At 38.5% G+C, this 19032-nt stretch overlaps 1 protein-coding gene across 8 annotated transcripts in view; it reads left to right on the plus strand.

Moving 5' to 3' along the window:
* The window catches only part of LOC143024951 (histone-lysine N-methyltransferase NSD2-like), a 76229-nt gene that overhangs the window by 54058 nt on the left and 3139 nt on the right, over positions 1-19032 (plus strand). For all 8 annotated transcript variants that reach the window (XM_076184472.1, XM_076184470.1, XM_076184465.1 and 5 more), the window contains 5 exons: positions 5061-5212; positions 8963-9119; positions 11711-11921; positions 13684-13876; positions 17576-17745. In XM_076184472.1, the coding sequence (XP_076040587.1) occupies positions 5061-5212; positions 8963-9119; positions 11711-11921; positions 13684-13876; positions 17576-17745 (883 nt within the window). The remainder of the gene's footprint in view (positions 1-5060; positions 5213-8962; positions 9120-11710; positions 11922-13683; positions 13877-17575; positions 17746-19032) is intronic.

The following is a 19032-nucleotide window of genomic DNA, read 5'->3' on the forward strand; positions in this document are numbered from 1 at the left end:
CATCTGCCAGCTCCCTCTATACCCTTGCTCTCCTTCTCACTTCATTTCTTGCTATCCATCTTCATAATCCTTATCATACTTTTCAGACACTTTATCTCAAACGCATTTAAATTTCTCCACTTTACTTCATAATTCCAATTCTCCATCCTATACAGTTTTGTAGACACAATCATCACTTCATGTAATCTCTTTGCATCCATTCCCAGATACCTAATTCTTACGACACTTTCCGGTTCAATCAAGACATTTGCATATTTCCCTCACCCAGATTTACTTTCCACTTATTCTAATGACATATCTACCCAAATGCTGTCACTAACTGCATTAAACTCTCCTAACCCTGCCACAAGTGCAGTGTCATCAGCAAATAATAACTTACTTCCCTCCAGTGTCCCTAACCATCTCCAAACCTGTACCCATCACCCTTGCATTTACCTCCTATAACACCCCATCCATGTACAATAAACACCCCTGTTGCACTCCCACCATCACCACAAACCACTCATTCTTGCCAGTCCCTATCATAGTACTACTATTTGTGTAAAAACTTTTAACTGCCTATAATGGCTTTCCTTTGGTCCCATATATCTGCACTACCCCCCCATGATGCCTTCCTGTCTACCCTGTCATAAGCCTTCTAAAAATTTATAAGGGCCCAAAAAGCATCCTTACATTTTGCCAAAAAGTTCATGCAAATCTGCCTGTACAACAAAAATTTGATCAGTGCTGCTCTTCATCAGTTACTCTTGTTCCGCTCCTAATCGTTTCTGTTAACACCTCTCATATGCTTTTTCAGCTATACATCAAACTGATCCCTCCAAAACTAGTACATTCACATTTGTCCTCTTTTCCTGTATAAATCAGAGCTATACAAGCACTCCTGTCTTCTGGCACCCTCCCCTCCCTTAGACACATTAAACAACCTCAGCAACCAATCCACTATAACCACTCTTCCCTTTTTCAGGCATTCTGCATGAAACCCGGCCAACACAGGTGTCTTGCCAGCTCTGATAATTTTCAGTGCTCCTTGTACCTCATCTTCTCCTATATCCTCTATTTTTCCTTCAATCCAGGTGCCTTACAAGTTCTCATCATTTTCAAAGCTCTTTGTATCCCATCTTTCTCAGTGTCTTTCATTTTCTTCTCCCATCAGTAATTTTCTTGGCTCTTCCCTTTGCCACAATGAATCCCTCCCTATCCTCCTCAGTATTCAACAAAATACTCTACCCATCTTCCCCTTACTGCTTCCATTAACATTTGTTCATCTGCACCTTTTACCTTTGCCTCTCTACTTGACTCAACATCCTCCCTTAACTTCTTTCCAAAATATCTTTATTATTTTCAGAATTTCCTGTCTTGCTATTACCCCATTTTTCATCTGCTCTCCTCTTTGCCTCCCATACCTTACATTTTGCCTCTGTCTCTCTCACCAACCTCATCTGCTTCCGTAGTCCATCTTTGCAACCAATCTATACATGGTCACCTTTTTGCTTTTACTAGTCTTCACCTCATTCCACCATTCACTACCCTTCTATTGTTTCCCAACCTCCTTTTTCCACATACCATCATGGCACACCTTGTCACTTCCTCCTTAAAACAAACCCATTACTATTTACAAATGATTGCAAAGGCGGAGCATGCCGACAGGAGACCTTTTGGTCCATATCTAGGTCAGATGCAAAAAAAAAAATCATAATAAATTAATTAATAAAAACTATAATGTCCTGTATCCCACACTTTTCTCTTCCTCAGGCATTACTTCACCTTTAATTCTCATTCAATTTGTTTACCCTAAGCACCATTCTGCCTTCCATCTTTTTCCACTTCCAGTTATCTTCCACTTTCAATTTCCCTTTTACCAAAATATGAACTGACATTCTCCCACCCTCTCCCCAAAAACATGGATATTTAGAACCCATCATATCCTTCCTCTGGATACCACTACAACTCCATTAATCCCTTATCAACCACCCTACTCTAGCATTGAGATCCCCCAACACTGCTACATTGACATTGTTTCCAAAACTCCCCAGCATTTATTTAACAATCAAAACATCAAACCAAAATACCTAAATTGAACAGCCAGGGCGACATAATGCATCTCTGATGAAGTCCCACCTTTACCTCAAACCACTCACTCTCTCCATTTCTAATTGTAACACAAGCTCTACCACATATAAACATACATATACCAAAGGCTTTTTCCCCCTTACAAGAGAGGTAGCCAAAAAAAAAGGCATAAACACCATTCCCACCCATTCCATTCCTGATACACTCCATTCCCCTCCACCCTCTACTCTCCCTTTTATCTTGGCACCTCCTGGATGACGGGTCATCCCTGCATCCACAGTGCCTTCCTGTGTACCCTGTCATAATCATTTTCCAGATCCATAAAAGCCCCAAAATACATCCTTACATTTTCCTTTAGCTTTCTAACATGTGTCTTACCACAAAAATTTGATCTATGCAACCTCTACCTGTCATAAACCCACACTGTTCCTCACCAATTACTCCGTCTGTTCCTTTCATAATCCTCTCAATCAAGACCCTCTGTTACGAATCTCACCCACACTTCTGACTTGTAACACATAGTAAGAGTGAGTGAATGAATGAGTTCCCAAGACCCCATGTCTTTGGGATATCTTGAAGAAAAATTACAAGGCCTTCTGACTCGTAACACATAGTAAGAGTGAATGAATGAACGAGTTCCCAAGACCCTACATCTTTGGGATGGCTCACTTGCAGGTTGCCACTTGATTTTGCTGTATCATGAAAAGAAAAATGAAATGCACAGATAACATTTAACACTATTCATCAAAGTTAATAGGATTACATGAGTGATTACAATCAATGGACATACAAATGAGTAAATAAGTTTCAAAACAGAAGATTCCCGCTCGAAAAACTTTAATGGGGGTGAAAGAGAAATTTGATTACCAATGAAAACACTGTCTAGGCTTCCCGCTTCACTGCCATAGATGTCACATACACCTAAATGAAATTCTAGCTGAGTCAATTATCTTACAAATAATATGGGGAGTACTGAGGACTTACGTCAGCTGACAATCCTCCTGAGGCGACACAACCTCTACATGGCACTTCATATCCTAAACTGAACTCTCTGACACACCTGAAGGCACCCTGATTCCATCTACAGAAATCCTCTGATTGGCCCATAGGATTAGCATCTATGGAGAATGACCCTGATTGGCCAAGTTAGCTGAAACGTTCTGCGCCGCTCTAGGCTGGTGGGAAGTGTTATGCACAATGAAGAACAAACGCCTAATTGTATCGAAACCGCTTCCTCCTACGTGTTCTCTGTAATCGGACACTCATATTTGTCCCCTTTTCCCTTGTAAAGTGGAACTATACAGCCTCCAGTCTTCTGGCACTCTACCCTCTCTTAAACAAACATTAAATAACCTCACCAGCCATTCCACCATCAATGTACCTCCTTTTTTCAGACATTCTGCATGACATCCATCCACCTGAGGTGCCTTACCTGCTCTCAGCATCTTAACAATTGCCTTCACTCCATCTGTCCTTATTTCTCCTACATATTTCTCACTCATCATGGTAATTTTCTTAGTTCCCACTGCAACTACCTTTCCCTCCCTATCCTCCTTCACATTTAGCAACTCCCTAAAATACTCTGCCCATCTTCCTCTCACTGCCTTCTCTTCCATTGGTGATTACTTTGCCAAAACTATTGGCAATTCCCCTCTTCAAACAGGGAGAAAGGAAAGTATTGTAGGTGTTACAAGGATGGAGGAGTGAGAAATATGGAGGTGAAACAGTTAGGGTAGAAAGTGAGCAGTCATATAGAGTAGATCAAATTGCTAAGATGATTAGGGCATTTGTAAAAAGTCAGTAAGGTAAATGAATAGCAAAGAGGGTATGGGAAAAAGTGGATGGAGTGAATTTTTCTGTTGGTGAGGAAAAGAGTGCAAAAGATAGTAGTGAGTGGAAGGTGGTTGTAAATGGATGAAAAATGTATGTGGCCCAAAGGTTCTTCTATGTTCTGTAAATATGTTTATGTGAATAAAGTGTACAACACTAATATCTCTGGGTGAAGGCATGATATGCCTGTGTGCCTGAAGAGAACACCTTCAAGCCTAGGGTTGCGTAGGGTTTTCCCTAAGGTTACCCATCAAAATGGAAGCTGTTTGTGGTATTTAGTGATAAAGTAATTAGCACAATGAAAGAAGGTTATTCTAGATAGGTTTGAATAAATATTAAATTTCCTACATCAGAATAGAATTGCCTGACAGGCAATGGCCAAAGCTGTAAAATGCAGTAAACATATTAAAAGAAGTTTTTATGTTTTATCAGTCAGAGAGGCCAGTGAAGGTACCTGCTTGAGGTGGCCCTTTAAAAGTTGTACAACACAGCTGTCCATTTTCAAAATCCGTCAACCCTTTCACCTTTATGAAACCCTCAGGGGCTCACCAGTATTTTTTACTCCTTTTCACACATAGAGGGTTTACAACTGATGACTGCTCATTTCCTACTACTTTCAGCCAGTGACATAGAAACAGTCCCACATCAATACAACACAGACAAGCCCAAAGTTTCTTCTCATAGAGCTGTATGGAAAAGCCCAAGGACATTTGCCAGTTGTTGTGGGCCTGTGGGTTTTTCAGTTGGTGGAACTTGAGGCAACATTATCATTATTTTTATTATTATCATTATATAATACACATGGAAAGTTGAGTACACAGTGCACATAAATGATTGTGTATAGATTATAACCTTGATATGTACCATGCTTTGATGCTGTGTTTTGCAAACCATAACTTGTGAATCTTGTCCTCTTCATAGGCATGGATTCCTCAGTTATTGCCATCCTGCTTGAATATCCAATCTATTATTCTGTGTGTAGTCTGATTTTTGTGTTGGGGGAGGGGCAAATTGTTGGCTGCTTTTGGTGAGCACGTGCACAAGTTTACCCTGTTGTTGTTGTCAGTGCCTGATTACATTGGCTGTTTATGGCCCAAAAAACTAACCATTTATTTGTGGAACCTCTTCCTTACCTCCCTCCTCCCACCATGCTATTGCAGAATGCTGATGTTCGAGTGCATAAGGGAAGTGTGTACGGCCAAGGACAAGTGTATGAATCAGCGGTTTCAGCGAAGGCAGTACCCTGATCTGTCCTGCTTTAAGACGAGTGCCAGAGGATGGGGACTGAAGACCAACCAGGAAATCAAGTCAGGTGTGGTAAATTATTCTATAGGGAGAATAGGGAGGGCAGTTGTTGTGGGAAGGGTGTAGCATATATGGTAGAGCTATTGTAGATAACTTCCTATAATCCTTGAATTGGTCAGAGACCATGTATGACCTGGAATACATGTTTTTATTAACCTGTGTGTTGCTTACTTAATGTTTAGCAATGTATTGTGCATGTTCGAGTTCCCAAAATATTTTTTATGCATAGGATAGTTGTTAATATGCTTGTTGATCCAAATGCATAACCTACTCACTTGATACACATGCTTTCATTTTTGGATCTGTGTGTAACATGGTCATGTGTACTGAACTCATGTGAACCCATAGAAACACACATGTATTAGATAAAAAGAAATAGCTCAGATTGTCAATGTATGGGAGAATATACACATGCACACTTCAACGTCAAGAAATGTAGTATAATAGAGTTTGGAAAAAAAAAATAATAATAATAATATCAGGACAATGTAAAGTCGGTACAAAGGAAGTAAAGAAAGCTCCAAAAAGGTCTTAGGAGTAACTATTAACAGACATGTCCCCAGACAAGCATATAAACCAAATAGTCGAGAAACTTACAGTTTACTATGATCAATAAAGGTGGCTTAATTACATGGGTGAAGTAATGGTTAAAAAATTATTAGTCACACTGATAAGACCAAGATTGGAGTACGCTGTGCCACTATGGACACCCACCACAAAAAAGAATATAAAGAAATTAGAAAAAATCCAAAGAGCGACAACAGAGATGGCTCCAACACTCAAAATTTATATATGAACAAAGATTGTATAAACTGAAACTACCAACCCCAGAACAAAGAAGAGAAAGGAGATCTATTGGCCATTTACAGAAGCATGAAAGGTATGGAAGTCCTTGACAGAGAAGACTTATTAAAGTGGGGTAAAAGAAAAACAAGAGAGCATGAAAAACTCAAAAAGGATAGTTATTGAAGAGATCTGGAGAATTTTTTTTTTTTTTTTCACAGTGGTGGATGTCTGAAACAAATTAGACAAAACAGTAGTGTGTGCAAAAACCATACAAGAATTTAAGAATGAACTAGATCCTGAGAGCTACAAAGACGGGTCACTATGAGCATAGCTCCCCTTCTTGTATAATATAACTAGGTAAATACACACACACACACAAAGAAAAGAGCTGGGGGGGGGGGTTCCACACAGAGTGGTTGATGTTTGCAAATTGGATGAAACAATAGTGTGTGCAAACACCATACAAGAATTTAAGAACAAACTAGATATTGTGAGATACAAAGACGGGTCACTACGAGCATAGCTCCACTTCCCTTATAATACAACTAGGTAGATACACACACACTACTTAAATGGGACGGAAGAAATACTAGAGGACATGAGAAGAAACTTAAGAAAGACAGTTACAGAAGAGATCTGAAAAAGAACAGCTTTCCACACAGATACATGGAACAAATTGAGAGGGAAAACAGTGAGTGCTAAAACTATACATTATTTTAAGAAAAAATTAATGTGGAGAGATACAACTGCGGGTCACTACAAGCATAGCTCTTCTTCCACAAAATACAACTAGGTAAATACACATACACTGTCACACTTAAACACACTGAAAGATGTTAGATATGGGAGCTTGTTTGAAGAAAACAATTGAGAGTAGTGACTGTGACTTTAAGAGTAGAGATGAATTGGGAAGAATGAGAAGTTTGCAGAAATGAGGCATCATGGGGTAATACTCTGGTAATTGCATGAAAGAAATAGAAAAGGAAGTTGGAGAAATTAAAACAAGCCTATATACATCCATACACAAGATTACTAACACCGTACTGAAAGCAAGAAACATATTCTTAGAGGCTACATGAAAAAAGACAAGCCCTAATTATACACCAGAGATGAAGGGACAAGGGAAGACGGTTGCTCTATATATGAAGTGGTCTTGCTGTATTGCTTCTGACCTGGGCATTGGGCAGGAGACAGGGATGAGACTTCATCCATGAGGAGCTAAGATGAGAATGAAACAAAAGGTGGTGGATGGGAATGGGTGCATATCTTGACTGGCTACCTCCCTTATAAGGGGGAAGAAGCCATGGGATTATTGATACATCAGAGATAACCACCCTTATCAAAATAGAGAAACAAAATGCCAACTGAATACCATGAAAGAAGAAAATGAACTTATTCAACAATTAAAGATGTTACAAAACTAAGGAACAAAATGACAAAAAACTGGGAAGAATACACACAAAATATAGATGAGAAGCAACAAGTGTGGAATACAAAAGCCATTAAAAACTATGAAACCATTCACCACCCATGAAACAGTTGAGAAATGTGGAAATTTTCCACCAAAACAGCAGAACACAATCAACAACTACCATTTGCATATGTATGTCAAAAGCCTTTTTGGTTGAATCGGAGAATGCACCTGTCTAAATTCCATTTGTCCTGCCACAATGCTATGCAAGAAGACAACACCTATATAGCATGGCCTGACAACCAGAGCTGGTTTACTTGCACTCCTTCATTATATGGTAACCCTCAGCCTCATCCACACAAGAAATTCATGAAGTACAGAAGAAGAATACCTCTTGGCTGCATTGTATTGTTATCCATTTACAACCACTCCCCATGGACTCCTGTTTTTTGTATTCTCTCAGCCTTGGTTGACAGCCATTCCTCTCACACAAGTGCCCCTTTTACCTTACCCATCCACCTTATGGTCTTCCCCATAAGTTCTGGGAGTGTTAATAAAATACAACCTGTCCCCTGACAAAATTATCAATAAGATTGTGGGAAAGAAGTATGGATTGCTGTAGAACATTAACCTCTTCAGTACGAGTCAAATATTCAAGCACACATTAGCTGCTGGACGTATGATGATGCATCACAACATGTACATTATAAAATATAAAATTACAGCTGTTATACATGTTCTCTTTCACCTAGAATATTTGTAACCACTGAAAAAATTATCAAGCATATTCACTGAATAAGAGGGTCATTCAGCTAGAACTACAAAATAAATATAATCTGGAAGCCAAACCTGGCATCCTCTCATTAACGGACTAAAAGGGGGGTAACGGTGTCCGTTGATGTGAATAATCCGTTGATTTGGAGTGGTTTTTGGGTGGCATAATGATTGCACAGCTCTAAACAACATCACCAAAAACACAGCGAAAACACCTCAAACACAGCTAATTAACATCCGTTAATGAGAGGTAGTACTGTACTCACTTATGCCTCATGACACCTATGTAGGCATTATCATATTCAAGGGATTAAGGTGGCTTTTCACTACATGGATGAAGAGGTGATGGCAAAACATGTAAACTCTTATAGTGTGCATCAGTGGTGTTGGAGTGTTCATTTGTTGTCATTTGGCTGAGGGCAGCCATATTGGATTTGTGTGGTTCAGTGAACAGATACCAGGTGGCTGTGTTGTTGAGCTGCTATGTGGAGTGCTGGGTCCTCAGTGTAAAGCAAGAGGCGACTGGAGCAAGACTGGTCTAATAAGTGGTATAGTTCTATACACAGAGTAAAAGATAAGCAAGATTGAGGGGATACCAATAAAGTTACTAAATTGGTTCCGAACCACTATGATAGATAAATTATACAAGGAAAGACTAAAATCATTAGACCTGTTTACATGAGAACTGAAGAGGAGTTGACATATGATGTTCAGGTCATATGTGTATGTGTATGTTTACATGATAATGAGTATGATTAATGTCAAGTATCAAATTTGTTCTTGCAGGGGAATTTGTGATTGAATATGTGGGTGAGTTGATAGATGAAACAGAGTTTCGTCGACGTATTGAACAAATGCACACTGTTAAAGAAGAGAACTACTATTTTCTCACCATCGATAAGGACCGTATGATCGATGCAGGGCCCAAAGGCAATTTAGCCAGGTAAGGATATGCATGCAAATCTTGTAAGGTCTTGCAAACTTATCTTCAAATTTTGATTCCTGTATTTATTTGTTTATGTATTTCCATAATATTTTATATGTATAATAAAACAGAGATGAAAATTTCCTTTTCAATTAATTTTTTCACAGTAATTATACAGTATTTAAAGTAGTATAATTTTTAAGTGAATTTCTTGATTAGTAATGAAATATTTACCTCATCTGTCACTCTTCATAGTCAACAGTCTCAGTCTGTTGTCTCAGTTCTCTCATGCAGGAGACACAAAAATACTAGGAAACTGGGATGAGGTGTTGCTCTCTAGTGTAGGACAGTATTGTATTAGGTGCTATGTATTTTCTAAGTTATGATTACATCAAAGATAACTTAAAGTCTCTTGCCAGGCTGATTCTGTGTTAATGGTTTAGTGTGTGGTGGTGTGAATGTAGACATGCCAGTGAGAGCCCTAGGGCAAAGTAATTTTTAATCTGTATAGAAGTATAGAATGTGGTGGTACATTAAGTCCACTCTTTCATCAGATGCTAAACATAATCAAGATTTTATATGTGAATAGTAGAGCCTGTTAGAATTAGAAATGGAGAGAGTGAGTAGTTTGAGGAAAAGGTGGGACTTTCCCAAAGATGTGTCATGTTTCCATGGCTGTTCATTATGTACATGGATGGGGTGGTGTGGAAGGTAAATGCAAGGGTAATGGGCAGGGGATTGGAGATAGTGAAAGAAAATGGAGAAAAATGGGAGATAAGCCAGTTGTTGTTTGCTGATGACACTGGTTGTAACAGCTAAAAAAAAAAAAAAAAAAAAATAATAATAATAATAATAATACTATCCTGAACCACTTCTTTGAGTATTTCCATTTTTGTCTGTCTCCTGTGATAGGGGAAGAAAGAATACTACCGAGTCTTCCCACTTGGGTTCTAAAAGTAGTTAAAATGAGATGGAGTGATTGGGCTAACATCCTGCTCACTGTAACCCTGAGGGGTACATTCCTACGAGAAGTCAAGGCTAAAGAGGGTCTGGGAGTTTTCCAAACAGAACCCAAAGATTTGGGTCTTAAAGTGCGTGGGTGTGGTACAGGTGAGGATAAAAGGGAAGATATAGACAGTATGTTTATGAGAAAGAAGATGGATGTGTTGGTGTTAAATGAAACTAAGATGAAAGGGAGGGGTGATTTTGAGTTTGGAAGTGAACAGAGGACGAGGGTGAGAAGGGGTGATTCTACTAGTAAATGAGGAGATAGGTAAGTGTGTGGTGAAGGAGGTTTCTTCAAGGTTAATGTGGATGAATATGAAACTTGGAAGGGAGATGTGTGTTTTTGTAAATGTGTATGGTTCTGATAGCAAGAAGTGTAGAGGAAAGGGTGGCGTTTTGGATAGATGTAAACAAGTGCATAGTTTTGGGAGGACTGTCAATGTAATGATTTTTGGGAGATCTCCATGCTAGGGTGGAAGGTGAACCAATAGTTGTATTATATGGGAAGGAGAGCTATGTATCTCTCAGCATCTAGTTTGTTCTTCAATTCTTGTGTGGTTTTTGCACATATTGTTTCGTCCAATCTGTTCCAAACATCACTGTGTGGATTTTTTTTTTTTTTTTTTTTTCTTTCTTTCTTTCCAGATCTCTTTTATAACTATCCCTTTTGAATTTCTTTTTATGTCCTCTTGTATTTCTTTTATCCCAATTTAGTAAGTCTTCTTTGTCAAGGACTTCCATGCCTTCCATGATTCTGTAAATGTGTGTGTGTATTTACCTAGTTGTATTTCATGGGAAGAGCTATGTATATATGTGTGTATATATATATATATATATATATGGAAATAAACTCATCTGCTGGGATTCGAACCCCCGCCAGAGCGGAATGCTTCATATAAAGTGAGGACTGTACCGCCTGTACTACACTGACCCTTCAAAACAGAACGAATTAGGGTCAGTGTAGGGTCAGTGTAGTACAGGCGGTACAGTCCTCGCTTTATATGAAGCATTCCGCTCTGGCGGGGGTTCGAATCCCAGCAGATGAGTTTATTTCCAATTGTCAAAATGGCACATATATATATATATATATATATATATATATATGTACACACACACACACACACACACATATACCAAAGGCTTTTTCCCCCTTTCAAGGGAGGTAGCCAAAAAACAAAGGCATGAGGAGATGGAGAGTGCAGGGGTCATCAATTAAATGAGGTGGCCTTGCTGTGGATGTGCTGTGTCCTGCTATATTGCTTCTGATCCAGGGCAATGGGTAGTATACAGAGATGACACATCATCTATGAAGATGACATATCATCTATGAAGAGCTAAGGTTAGAGGGAAGTGTGGGTGATGGTAGGTACTTGCTTTTGACTTGGCTACCTTCCTTCTAAGGAGGAAAAAGCCCTTGGTGTGTGTATGTATTGTGTGTATGTGTGTGTGTGTGTGTATATATATATATATATATATATATATACACACACACATATACACCAAATCACATATATAATATTATTTAACCCTATCATTCTTCTCCCTTATTATAGTCCTATTCCAGGCAGATCATTGAAGCAAACTGTGAATATTGTCTTTCTCAGGTTTATGAATCACTCGTGCCAACCTAATTGTGAAACCCAGAAGTGGACAGTGGGTGGAGACACACGGGTTGGACTGTTTGCTCTCAGGGATTTACCGGCAGGCACTGAGCTCACTTTTAACTACAACCTGGAGTGTGTGGGCACGGAGAAGAAGAGGTGTCAGTGTGGCTCAGAGAACTGCAGTGGCTACATTGGTGTCAAAGTACAAAAGGTAAGAAGGACTAGTGTTTTGCTTCCCATATGTGTAGATTATAGATTAGAATTATTTTATGTGGAAGTCATAAGTCTTTCATTTAGCTGGTACCTTTGGGCTGCATCAAAATATCATTCACACATACTCCCTCAACCCACCATCCCCCACCCACTCCCTTCCATACATCACAGCATCATCCATACACAACCATTCTCCATTTACCCCTATCTTCTGTCTTCTCCTGTCCTCAACAGACATTCCCCTCTTTCCCAACGTCCCTTTAACCCCATCCATCCATCTCATCCTTGGTCGCCCCCTCATGTTCATTCCTTCCACCTATGCTTTCCACATCTTTCATTAATCTTTCTTCTCATTCTTTCCATGTGTCCAAACCATCCCAGTATTATTTCATCAACCCAATCTCCCAACTCCCTTTCGACCACCCCTCTTCTCCTCACCTCGTTTTCTCACTCTATCCAGTCTAGTAACCCCTACCATACTTCTCTGGCACCTCATCTCAAACATGTTGAAATTCCTCTCTTCCTCTCTTTATGTACCGTGTTTCTGCACCATACAGTGCTGTCGGCACAATCACTCCTTCATACAATCACCTCTCAGCCTCCCTTCCCAAATGTCTCTTCTTCATTACACTTTTTAATCCCCCAAGGCTGTTTTTTAAGGTTTTTAATCCCCCAAACTTGCTTCTCTCAATCTACAACCTGTCTCCACCACCCCTCCCTTACTATCCACTTCACCAGTCTCTCTCCCTCAATACTTGCCTCCAATTTGCTGCCACATTCTCTCCTTGTACATCTTATCACCATGCTTTCTCTCGTAACTCTTGATTGCCCTTAACAACTATCCTCCAGTCCCATATACTTGCAAAACCTTCCACAGTGCCTTCATGTCCACCCTGTTCTAAGCCTTTTCCAAATCCATAAAGGCCCAAAAAAAATCCTTATCCTTTGCTAAAGCTTTCTCACATACCTGTCTTTTCACAAAAATCTGAAAATAAAAAGGTAATAGATGAAATAATGGTGAATGGGGTTGACCACAATCTTTGAAAAAATTAAGATAGTATACTGCTAGTTAGATCAGTGTCATTGTACTGGCAATTACTTAGGGACAATGAGTGTGGAGGTCACACATGTTTGTACAGCAGAGAAACTGATTCCCATGGGTGAATATGGCTTATTCTGCACTTCATTCTGTTATTGTTCTAATTATATGTGATTAACCACTTCAGTATGACTCAAATTCTCACGCACAACATCAGCTACTATATGTTATTTTCATCACACTACTTGCATTATAAAATATAAAGTCACTGCTGTATTACTTGTTCACGTTTACTCTTATTAAAAATAAACAAAACTTGATCAAACCAGTTCATAGAATCCAGGGATAACTCATGTACAACTACGAAAATATATATAATCAAGATGCCGACACAAGCATCCTCGTGTACCCACCCGTGCCTCATGATGCCTGCATAGGGGTCATTGTACTGAAATGGTTAAGTTTGACATCACAGAAATCCCCCTCCTAATGGGCTAGAATGGTGTCACCTTACAGAGGGGCCCATCTTTTTAAAATCCAGATCCACCAAATAAGATAACTTTTTAGGGATTTCAACTGTTCATATGATTATGGGAACTTTACCATCCAGTTGATTTAGGGACTGAGATTGTGACCACATAATGATAAAATATTCTGTACATTATTTACATATTTAGAAATTTTCATATCTCATAATATTCATTTACTGTGTTGTTTACAGAATGAAATTAATGGTAACAAAAAAAATGGTAAAGAGGGGAAGCGAAAAAAGAAAAGAAAGAGAAGAGAGGCTAAGATGACAGAAGATGATTGCTTTCGTTGTGGAGCTCCAGGGGACCTCCTACTCTGTGATATGACCTCATGCCCAAAGGGATACCACCTGGAGTGCCTCGGCCTGGACAAGTTACCCAAAGGTAAGAAATACATTATTTTTGCATTTGATACATGTGAATACATGTAGACAGGAAAGAGAACAAGAAGACATTGCACACACACACACACACACACACACACACACACACACACACACACACACACAAGATGAGAGTAGTGCTCAGAGAAAAATATTCAGGTTGGAAAGAGGTGATCAGTGAAGTACCCCAAGGATCTGTATTGGCTCCAATAATGTTTGCTATTTATGTGAACGATATGGATGATGATGTGAAATGTTACATGAGCTTCTTTGGAGACGATGCCAAACTGTTAAGGAAAGTAAAAACTGAAAAGGATTGTGAATCACTGCAGGAAGACCTGAATAAGGTATGGAGCTGGAGCAGGAAATGGGAAGTGGACTTCAATATTAACAAGTGTAGCATAATAGAGTTTGGAAAAAGCAAAAATAGAATATCAGGACAATATAAAATTGGAACCAAGGAAGTAAAGGAGATATCCAAAAAAGATTTGGGTGTAATTATCTCAAATGACTTGTCCTATGATAAACAGATAAATAAAATTGTCGGAGAATCCTACAACTTGCTAAGGTCAATAAAAGTGGTATTTATATATTTGGACAAAGAAATTATTAAAAAAATATTGGTCACACTGATAAGGCCTAGACTAGAATATGCGGCAACTTTGTGGTCACCCAGTACCAAAAAGAATATAAAGAAAATAGAAAGAATCCAGAGAGCAGCCACAAAAATGGCACCTGTACTTGCAAAGACATATGAGAGAAATATAGATAATAGCAGCTCAATGGAAAGAAAAGATAAATACTTTTATGGATTTAATGAAGGAGATGACAACCTCCCCCGAGTAGTAAATCTAGAGGAGAAACTAAGAAAATGAACGAAGCATGGGAGGTTAGGTTAACCAATTAAGACTAGTTACACAAAGAATTGATAAACTGGAAGAACTAAAGAAGAATCAAAACCTAACTAAAGAAATAGAAGAATTAAAAAGACAGTTAAGAGAAGTAAAGGATGAGAATGAGGAATTGAAGAGGAATAATAAAGAGAATAAAGAGTCCATAGTAAAAGAGGTAAGTGGTTGGAAAAAAGTACAAGAGAACAACAAAATTGAATTTAGAGATATAGTGAAACAACAGATGAAGGAACAAACTAAAGACACAGTTATTAAAGTGATGAGGGAGAAGGAGAATATAGTAAGAGATTTTGTGGATAAAAAGAAATGTGTAATTATATTAGGGATGGAAGAGAAGCATAGTCCAAATAGGACTACAAGAGTAAAGGTGGAGAAGGAAAAAGTAAATAAGGTATTAGAAGTAGTTCAAGAAGATAACAAAAAACAGGGAAAGGAATTGAAGAAATATATAACCAGGGAAATACAATACAGATAAGGCCAGACCAATTAAGGTTAAATTCAGGTCACAAAGGACAGCAGATAATATCTTAGCAAAAACAGGGAAACTAGCATAAACTGATCAATATAAACAGGTATGGATAAAAAGAGAGATTAATAAAGAGGAAAGAAAGGATGAGAAAGCAAAAAGATTAGAAGCTTAGGGAAAAGACGAGAACAGAACAGAGTCAGACAAAAAGAAATTCTATTGGAGGAAATGGTTCATAACAGAGAAAAATGGAAGGGAAACAGAAAACACGATGGAAGTAGCAGAAAATTAAAAGTGTCTTACACAAATATAGATGGCCTAATAACAGGCTTGAATGAACTGAATGATTACCTGAAGGAAAAAGAACCAGACATAATGGGAATTGTAGGGACAAAATTGAAAGGTCCACTACCACCCAATAGTGTAGGACATGGTGCATATAATTATTGGATTAGAAACAGGTAAAACAAGGGGGTGGAGTTATGTTCCTGACTAAGAAGGATATAAATGTGGGGAATGTCACATATGGAAAGAATAGAGTAGAGGTGATTATAGTGAAAGTGGAGGACAGGGATGGGAAGAGCAGGAAGGTTGTGTTAAATTATGTGCCTCCTAAAACGGCTTCATGGGAAGAGAGGAAACACAAAAATATGTTAGACACAAGGGTAACACTAAATAAGATAATGGAAGATGGAGGAAGAATAGTTATAATGGGTGACTTTAATTGTAAAGAAATCTGCTGGGAAGAGATGACAGTGAAGGGTGGAGATGACCTATGGGAAAATATACTAAAGAAAAATATTGAACAAAGTAGTAATGTAGTAACATAGAAGGAAGAGTAGTTATTGGTGGAATGATAAAGTAAAGAAGGTTGTAGAAAAAAATGATTATTCATAGATTGGTTACAAAATAGGACAAGAATCATATGAGAGATACAAAGAAAAGAGATGAGAAGTAAAGCATAAAATAAAGGAGGCAAAGAGGATAGCAGATGTGAAATGGGGTAAGAGTATGACAGAAAATTTTGAAAATAATGAAAAGATGTTATGGAAGGAAATTAAGAGAGGAGGAGGTGAATTAAGTAGAGAAAAAAAGGTAAATGGTGAAGATGGAGATATGATAATGGAAGAGATGGCAGTAAGAGGAAGATGGCAGATTATTTTAGGGAGTTGCTAAATGTGAAGGAGGATAGAGAGGGAAAGGTAGTTGTAGTGGGAAAATGACAGTGATGAATGAGGAAAATTGAGGAGAAATAAGGAAAGATGAGGTGAAAGCAGTTATTAAAATGATGGGAGCAGGTAAGGCACTAGGATTAGATGTGTGTCATGCAAAGTGTCTATAAAAGGGAGGTACAGTGATGGACTGGCTGGTGAGGTTGTTTAATGTTTGTCTAAAAGAGGGTAGAGTACTGGAGGAGTGCCTGTATAGTTCTGCTTTACAAGGGAAATGGGACAAGTGTGAGTGTGGTAGTTTCAGAGGGATCAGTTTGTTGAGTAGTTGGGAAGGCTTATAGGAAGGTTTTGATTGATGTGATATAGTTCAAGCTGGAATAATACACAAGTTCAAATCTAAATATGATGATTGGAAATCAAGGATATAGATTAAGATGGAACTGTACATGAATTTGAGGCTAGTTATGATAAAGAATTAAAGAATTGGTGGGACCCAATGAGCATTGCCTCTTTCCTGTGTACTACAATCAGGTATAGTAGACGCAATGAGAAGTGGCCGCTAAGGCAGGGTTAGGGAATTTCCCGGTGTTGCCACATCTCCACAGATAACACGGCCCGCATGGCTCGCCCACCCGCCCGCTCTCTCTCTCTCTCTATATATATATTTATATATATATAATGTATTTATCCATGGTGAGAACGTGCGTGTGGATGCAATGCTTTCTGAATGCAGTGTGGGGGCATGGCCAGAGAGGGGATGGAGTGGCAACGTTGCTCTCTCCTACTCATATGCTATGTTCACGTCTCAAGGAAATGAAACCTTTGTATAGAAAACATTGCTTTGATTTTTACCTCAGTGGTGGTGTGTGACAAAAAATTATAATATAATTATATGTGGCAACATTATAAAATTATAAAATAAAATTTAAAATGAAATAGAATTATAAAATATATGTGGCAACACAGGGGGAATCCCCATGCTCTGCCCTAATGGCCAGTTTTCGATGCACTGAGTATAGTAAATACACACACACACACACACGTTAATTCCTTTTAGTCAGTAAATATGTAATATGTAGTGAAATATATTTTTATTATAAAACCTGATTATTTGTAGGCAGAGTAGAATGTTGCAGTAATCAATTTTGCAGGGAAATGGGTATGCCCATGGCACCATTGTGATGAATGTGGGCTGCGGGCTCTCAGTCGCTGCGACTTTTGTCCGAACTCCTTCTGTCGATCCCATGCTCCAGGGAATGTTCAACAAGTCCAAATGGTTGGGAATGTTTGCAATGAACATGACCTTAAGGAACTGCAGGCGGTGAGTTTGGCTCTGTCTGGGCTACATAGTATTTTGTATATATATATATATAGGCATGTCATAGCTCTTTGCTAGTCACATGATTAAAAGTCTTTATATTATTTTACTTGACCTGTTCAGCTTAATGACGATCATTGAAGAGAATCATGATTTAGAACCCAGTCACAGTTTCTACCCATGAGAATAATCTTATGCTCAGAAGGTGGTTAAAGGGAGTAAATAGGGAAGGATGATAAAAGTAGTGATTGATATTCTTTTAGTTAAGATTAGTCTTAAAGTAAACACTGCATGTCTGGCCCATTGTGTAGTCACAAAAATTTACTACAAAGCTTATGCACGTGTTACCTTCATCTGAGTAAGATATCACATTTCATTTTATGTATATGCCAAAAGGCATATTCTCCCTTCCAAAGGAGATGGCCAACCAAGGCATTGAAGGAATTAAAAGTCTGGAGAAATACTCTGGTGATGAATGCAAAGAAAAGACTGAATCCAATATGGCTTTCGTCAGCCTAATAACAACAAACGAACACTAACAATCCCCATTCCTCCTCCACTCCTAGTTGTACTCTATCCTTCACTTCCTCCCACTTCTCTCAGCTTCTTGTATTCCTTTTCTTTCTCATTTAAGCAGTTCGCTCCCTCCCTACCCTCTGTCCTTTTCCTCTTTCTCCATCTATCTTCCACTCTCAATTTACCTTTTATAAAAAAAACTACCTGATATTCCCCGACTCTTTCCCCTTAGAACGTACATACAAAACTCTTCCTATTCTCCTGATTACCACTATATAGTCCATTAAAGCCCTATCTACCACCTTTCCATCCACTACCCTTTCCCATGTGTACCTATGCTTGACTTTCTTCCAAAACACTGTATTTGCAATTGTAAACCAACTAATTACACTTTGATATTCTAAAGTACATAAATTCCTCAACATCAACTTATCCTTTTCTTTTCTTATATTCTTTTCATCCATCAGCATCAATTTCATATGTCAAGAAATAATGCTAACTGTTCATTCATTGAAAACACTACTCAAAACAGCTCTAAAAAATATGCACTGGAGCAAATCCTAATGTATATTGGGTTACTGTTACCCATGGGGATACAGAGAATTCTAATACCAAGTGGCACTACTCCTTTCATTCCAGCTACTGCCAAGCTATTTTGTTATTCTTTGTGACATCCCTTTTGAAATGGAGTTATAGCCAATCTCAATTAACCCTTTCTGTATCATATAACATTTCTCATTTTGTCCTGGCTGGCATACATATACCAAAGGCTTT

The sequence above is a fragment of the Oratosquilla oratoria genome, chromosome 4 (genome assembly GCF_046742065.1).
Source record: "Oratosquilla oratoria isolate Oo_2021 chromosome 4, ASM4674206v1, whole genome shotgun sequence".
Taxonomy (NCBI): Eukaryota; Metazoa; Arthropoda; class Malacostraca; order Stomatopoda; family Squillidae; genus Oratosquilla; species Oratosquilla oratoria.